Below are 7,500 nucleotides of genomic sequence, written 5' to 3' on the forward strand. Positions count from 1 at the left end.
AAGCAAATAGAAGAATCATGCTTGTTTGTATTCCTCAAACATTCTTTCACAATTAAAACATGCGTTAAATTTAAAGAAACTTCAATTCACCCATTACCTTAGGATTTTCCTCAAAAATAATTTCCCTCTGGAAAGTAAGCAAATTTCAAAACCTTTTACAAACCTATCTCCTTCCAATTTTGATATCTTTGGATTTCTCTGCTTCCAGGTCGAAAATTTGATGTATTTTATGTGCATCCTTTTTAAATAATATGCATTAACCCTTTAAGCGCTAATTCAGACATTCTACATCCTGGGAGTTCTGCTTCCTTTAGCACCTTTGGATGTATGTTACATCCAGAAAGTCTTAATTTTTTTATTATTTACTGGTGAAAATTTTACAGAATATATAAAATCATATAGCTATGGAAAGTAAATCTGTTCAGGTATATGATGAAAAAATTTTAAATTCCTTAAGTAGATTTTGTACTAAGATTAGTTTATGAGAACGTCTCCAAAAAGAGCAGGAATTTTAGTGACAATTTCTTTTTGTTAAGGTCTTATAAACTTATAATTTTCTATTTTTATCCTTGTTGGACATACTAGAATATTCTATTTCTAGGTAAAATGGTAAGGGTTAGGAGCTTTAGGGTCAACACCCTGTTCATAAAATGTACGCGGATAGTTTTGATAACCTTGGTAGTGATTTTGGATTTTTTAATTACACAAACTTTCTATAGTTAGGATACCGAGTTTGAATATCTGCTTTAAAAACATACCCTCTACCAGTTCTGATATCCTTGGTGTTTGAGATTTTTCTCTGGGATAAAACTCTATCATGGTTGAGAATAAATGGATTAACCCTTTTACCCCCAAAGGACGTACTGGTGCATTTCACAAAACTCATCCCTTTACCCCCATGGATGTACCGGTACGTCCTTGCAAAAAAATGCTATGAAAATTTTTTTCATATTTTTGATAATTTTTTGAGAAAATTCAGGCATTTTCCAAGAGAATGAGACCAACCTGACCTCTCTATGACAAAAATTAAGGCTGTAAGAGCAATTTAAAAAAAAATATACTGCAAAATGTGCTGGGGAAAAAATAACCCCTTGGGGGTTAAGGATTGGAAATTTCCAAAGAGCCTAGGGGTAAAAGGGTTAAGTGTGTATTAGAAACATACCCTCTTCCAATCTTGATGTCGTTAGTGGTCGTCTTGGATTTTTCTATTTCTGGGTAAAAGAGTTTTGAGAGCGCCAGGGCAGCAGGAGCGTTCATGACCGAAGCTGAGAGCAAGCTGGCAGCGTCGATGCCGAAACTGATATAAGCAGCCATCACAGATCCAGCGATTGTGGCAAATCCTCCAGTCATGACAGCGTGGATTTCAGATTTTGTCATTTTCCACAAATATGGCTTGATGAGAAGTGGAGCCTCTGTCTAGTTGTAAAGAGATTAAACCCTTCGTTATGAAGAGGAAGGTCTGTGATGCATTAGGATATCAAAGATCACAAGGACCTCAGTTGAATGATGAACTTATTGCGTTTAGAATTGGCTATACTCGCATGCATTTTTGTTCTAATAGTTTTCATAGCATTAAATTTTCAGGGATTTCTAAATGTAACTTAGTCAAAATTCAAGGTATTTGAAGTGGTAAAAACTAAATTTTCACTAAGACAAATACGAATCACTAAGGACAACAAAAGATTCAGCCATATTTGAAGACTACTTAAAGGTACCTGTCTAACCAAACTAAGATGCGAGATGCTTTGAGCACTGGAAAGGGTAAACCTATGCATATTATTTGCTCTCATTTTTTATTATTTACTTACCATGAATTATTGCCCATTAAAAAAGTTCTCAGTAGCTTACCTGACCCAGAAATATATTAGCAGCAGCATTAACACTTTCGCAAGCAGTAGTTCCTATTGTTACCTGGAGACACCATCCTAACTTGAGCACAAACCACTGCATGATGCCGAAGTAATAAAGAATTTGGATGCAGAAACTGAAATATAGCGTCACTGGGAGGACCTGCATAGAGGAGGCACATCATTAGTTAGATTGCTGGGGCAATTCTCCATGGGTTACTCTCATCTATGTGAAGTTTATGTTCAAGATCAGGTACAAGAGATGGAATGATAATACTTAGCATAGTCAAACATCTTTATAAGGGATGCTTGAATTGCTTGTATATTTCTCTTGCTAGTTTTTCATCTTTTGTTTTTTAACAGAAGTCACTACATCTGTTTAATTCAAGAAGCATACGTGTTCCATATTAGACTGCAAATAACGCCAGAATAGAACAACATGACTATAAATTTACCTTAAAAGCAAATACTTTCAAATCTTTCACCAGGTAATCTCCAAACACAAATGCCGATCCAACGTCTGTAAAACCCAAGAAGGTTGTGACTTTTCCAGAAAGGCAATTGAAGATTGCTGCTCCAACTGGCCACTTCAGGATGAGTAGGCCTAGGATAAACTGGATGGCTAGCCCCCAGAGGATGTGGCGCCATCTAATCTAGTTACAGAAATGGGGGCAATTACATTATATATACGGGTAGCTACTGAGCTGTATTATATGCAATTGAAGTTTTGTACATGTGCAAATATGTATACATACCCTACTCTCCCGTGCATAAAAGCTGAAAATACTTTGAAACTACGCACCATTTGATACGAAGAACTTTCTCGTATGTTAGCCACACGATTTATTCTTAAAGTTAATTTGAATTTCATGTTGATAAATCAGTTTAAGGTAGAAATATCCACTAACCTTTCCCGGAGCAGTAGAAAAAATGAATCCAAATAGGATCAAGACGACGATGCCGATGAGCGACTGAAGACGCCAGATCTCGTCCCAGGCGTCAACTATGAGGAATGCCAACAGCCCTCCGAATATCGCCAGAGTAAATATGACAGCCACTATCCTTTAGGAGAAATCATTAATAAATGATAATGAGAACTCTCAGTAGAGAACATGTTTACATTTTCTAAGGCCAGTCAGAACTTATACCAATAAAGGTAGGGAGAAGGATCATCCTTGGGCAGTAATATGCAATATGAAAAGGTTATTATCAAAATGTAGTTGGCTATGAAGTATTTAAACTTTCCTAAAATCTCCCTTCTTATCATTGATGACAGTTTTTGTGGCAACAAAGTAAACTGATGGATTAGTTCAAAAAATATTTTAATCTTGATAGGATCTCTTAAAAACATTTTCTTCATCGGTTAATTTGTATCTAGACCATGTGCTCTGGAAATATTGGGCTGCCATTATAACACACTGCAGGAAATCTGAATTTCTTCTATGTTGATAGCAGGAAAGAAAAATAATTGCGGATAGCATTACAAAATAGCTTAATTAGACTACCGAGTCACTTCGCTGGGCTGTTGAGTGGCTCACCCACAGTATTTGTCTCCACAGCTGGTGTTTGACCCATCAGTGCACTCCACACTGCACTGTAGTTAATATTTGAGGGTTTGTCAATATACCTTAGGCAGTTTAGCTCCTGGTTGCACTTGCATTTTCAGCTTATAGCATTGTTGCCTTTAACCATACATCCATTCCCACTTGATGCACGTAGACAAAGTTGAAAGTCTCAAAAAAGACTACTTGGTCATGCCAATCAATTTCATAGTGGACACCACTTCCCGAGTTCTTGTTTGGAGTAATATGGAAAGTGATGAAGGTTCTCTGCAGCTGTGCGCTTTTGGCCCTCATTTGCATAGTTTTTTGGCTTCTACTTTTCCCCATCCATCCGACTAGTCCCTTCCCACCTTGCTGTCCATCTTCTTTAACATCTCTAAGAATAACTCATTCTAGATATAGGCTTATGACAATCTAGAAAGGTGACTTAGTAGTCAGGCTGAATTAACTTATAGTAATAATCATAATGATAATTATAATAACGCTTCCTTTTATTATTATTATTATTATTATTATTATTATTATTATTATTATTAGCTAAGCTACCACCCGAGTTGGTAACACAGGATCTATAAGCCCAAGGGCTCCAACAAGGAAAAGAGTCTAGTGAGGAAAGGAAATAGAAAAGTATGCTTGAGTTTACTCTCAAGCAAGAGAACTCTAACCTAAGACAGTGGAAGACCATAGTAGAGAGGCTATAGCTCTACCCAAGAATAGAAAACAATTGTTTAATTTTGGATAGTCCTTCCCCAAGAAGAGCTACTTACCATAGCTAAAGTGTGTCTTCTACCCTTATTTAATGGAAAGTAACCAATGAGCAATTACAGTGTAGAGTTAACACCTTGAGTGAAGAAGAATTTTTCTGTTATTTTAGTGTTATCAGGTGCATGATGAAAGAGGTAAATATGTAAAGAATATGCCAGACTATTCGGTGAATGTGTAGGCAAACAAGAGCCGTAACCAGAGAGGTATCCTGTGTAGTACGGTACTATCTGGCTAGTCAAAGGACCCAGTAATTCTCTAGCGATGGTATCTCAACGGGTGGCTGGTGCCTTGGTCAAACTCTGTTAATCAGTGCTATTGTTGCTGTGGCCTGATTGGTAACGTCTCTGCCTGGTGTTTGCCAGTCGGGGGTTCGAGTCCCGCTCAGACTCGTTAGTGCCATTAGTGTCTGCAACCTTACCATCCTTGTGAGCTAAGGTTGGGGGGTTTGGGGGAGCCTATAGGTCTATCTGCTGAGTCATCAGCAGCCACTGCCTGGCCCTCCCTGGTCCTAGCTTGGGTGGAGAGGAGGCTTGGGCGCTAATCATATATGGTCAGTCTCTAGGGCATTGTTCTGATTGCTAGGGAAATATCACTGTCCCTTGCCTCTGCCATTCATGAGCGACCTTTAAACCTTTAAACAAGATTGCTAAAGTATTTCAAGGCATTTATATTGCAGATGAATGTGTACTTATATCTGTTATAGAGAATATTATATCTGTTATAGAGAATGTTCTTTTGAAATTTGTATAATTTACCTATAGTTTTATAAGGGGTCAAGTACGGATATGTTTGTGTCATGAATGTTTTATATAAAAATAAAGGTGTTTTGCTTCCATTTTGGATGTCAAATATTTTTGTAATAATTTCCATTGATATTTATACATAAACACGTAGACTGAAGTGCATTTTGATCTTATTATAGAATTGTGACGATAAAGATATTATTATTATTATTATTATTATTATTATTATGATGATGATGATGATGATGATGATGATGATGATGATGATGATTACGTAAGATTCATGTAGATATGAAAAACTTTATACTGATTGATGATGATGATAATAATAGTAGTAGTAGTAGTAGTAGTAGTAGTAATTTTAATCATGACAATTTTAATAAGAAAAAATAAGAGTTTCATGTGTCAATCGAACGCTGACCTTGACCTTGACCTTCTCATGAAATGTTACGAGTCTGCTCATGAAAGGTCAGGCATGGTCCTTTGGGACACGTGCGGTCTGTTGGGAGGAAATGGTCATAGATCTGCTTTCTTATTATTTGTCTCCTCATTTTTGCCAGATGTCGCAAGATTTTCACCTTGTATATTTATTTTAATTTAATGAAAATAATATTATATATATATATATATATATATATATATAGATAGATTGATAGACATATTTATTTATATATATATAAATATATATATATATATATATATATATATATATATATATATATATATATATATAGGCCTCTCTCTCTCTCTCTCTCTCTCTCTCTCTCTCTCTCTCTCTCTCTCTCTCTCTCTCTCTCTATATATATATATATATATATATATGTATATATATACATAAGCCTCTATATATATACATATATATATATACATAGGCCTCTCTCTCTCTCTCTCTCTCTCTCCCTCTCTCTCTCTCTCTCTCTCTCTCTCTCTCTCTCTCTCTCTCTCTCTCTCTCTCTATATATATATATATATATATATATATATCTATATATGTATGCATGTATATGTGTGTGTTATAATAATCATATTCATGTATGTTGCTATATACATGTGTATCTTTTTATATGTTGTTATAGGTACAGTAAATGGAGTCGGTGATTTAATTTTTCTCCCCCCCCCCTCCATAATATAGTTATCTCGCATGAACCAACTACTTAATTAAAAAAAAAAAAAAAAAAAAAAAAAAAAAAAAACATACTTCTCCTGATTACTTACGTATGACTGAAAGCTTCATTGATCATCTTCGCTAGAGGTTTGATTACAACTCGGTATATAGTTTTCCCGAAAAGGGGCTTGATGATCTGGAAAATAAGAGTCAATTCATTTAGATATGCTAATTTCGAAATTAATTAGTAATTTCAAATTTAATGACTAATTTTCAAGTTAATTACTTAAAATATTTCAGAGGGGAAAACCAATAGGATTTGCAACATGGAGCTTTTAACTAGCCCAAACCCGAGGAACACCTTGGATACCATAGGCATAGAATGTCAAAAAATAGGTCATAGGCAATTTTTAAAGAAAAAATGACTGTACAAAATAGGTCATAGGCAATTTTAAAAAAAATGACTGTACAAAATAGGTCATAGGCAATTTTAAAAAATTGACTCGGTACATAATTCTGTTTAATTTATTAGTCTTAGGCAATTAACAAATTTACTCTACATAATTCTGTTTAATTTAAGTCTGATGCAATTTCAAAAAAAAAAAAAAAATGACCCATTTCTTAATTTGTTTTAATTTAATAATCTTAGGCAATTAAAAAAATTACTCTACATAATTCTGTTTAATTTATTAGTCTTAGGCAATTAAAAAATTTACTCTACATAATTCTGTTAAATTTAAGTCTTATGCAATTTCAAAAAAAAAAATAAAAAAAATTACCCATTACTTAATTTGGTTTAATTTAATAATCTTAGGCAATTTAAAAAAAAATGACTTTTTACATAATTCTGTTTAATTTAATAGTCTTAAGCAATTTAAAATAAATGACTAGTTACATAATTCTGTTTAATTTGATATAGAGGGAAACTAAATCAAAGACCTTTCTTTTTCTTATTTTCTGTTGTATTCATAACTTGAAAAACGTCCCATATACATTTGTTAGCGAACTTTATGGGTAACCAATGCCTTCATCAGTATATGATTAAATGTTGTTAAAATAAAGAATCCATAGAAACTGTCCCTACGTTTCCTTAATCTGGTTTCCTATTAATTCTGTTCCTATTTCGACGAACGTCTTTTTATTCGCTGGAAATTGAATAATTTTAGATCTTGAATAAACATTTCTTTCATATCAGAAAGAATGTAAGATTGACTAATGCTAATTGGAACTGTAGAATTGAATCACGGACATCTAGATCAATAATTTATTTATTTTTACTTTATATCAAACGTAGCATAAAGACTGGGATTATTTTGAAAGCTTAAACGTAATTTTGATATTTATCACTTTCTTAAGACGATGGATTGAGGAGTTAATCATTATGTAACTTAGTTATCAGTGTTATGACTCGTTTATTACCTGGAAATCGATATAAAAATAGTTTTGTTTGTGTATGCCGTCAGTAGAACAAACTCAAT

General features: G+C 34.0%; 1 protein-coding gene and 1 long non-coding RNA gene across 2 annotated transcripts in view; one reads left to right on the plus strand and one right to left on the minus strand.

Moving 5' to 3' along the window:
* LOC137621436 (uncharacterized) overlaps positions 1-7,500 on the plus strand; it is a 64,358-nt gene that overhangs the window by 16,183 nt on the left and 40,675 nt on the right. The window lies entirely within an intron of this gene.
* The window catches only part of LOC137621435 (uncharacterized transporter YutK-like), a 42,352-nt gene that overhangs the window by 14,614 nt on the left and 20,238 nt on the right, over positions 1-7,500 (minus strand). The window contains exons 5-9 of the mRNA XM_068351731.1: positions 6,133-6,218; positions 2,756-2,909; positions 2,303-2,500; positions 1,849-2,010; positions 1,163-1,416 (exon numbers count right to left, since the gene is read on the minus strand). Coding sequence (XP_068207832.1) covers positions 1,163-1,416; positions 1,849-2,010; positions 2,303-2,500; positions 2,756-2,909; positions 6,133-6,218 — 854 coding nt within the window. The remainder of the gene's footprint in view (positions 1-1,162; positions 1,417-1,848; positions 2,011-2,302; positions 2,501-2,755; positions 2,910-6,132; positions 6,219-7,500) is intronic.

This window comes from Palaemon carinicauda, chromosome 28 (assembly GCF_036898095.1).
Source record: "Palaemon carinicauda isolate YSFRI2023 chromosome 28, ASM3689809v2, whole genome shotgun sequence".
In the NCBI taxonomy this organism is placed as follows: Eukaryota; Metazoa; Arthropoda; class Malacostraca; order Decapoda; family Palaemonidae; genus Palaemon; species Palaemon carinicauda.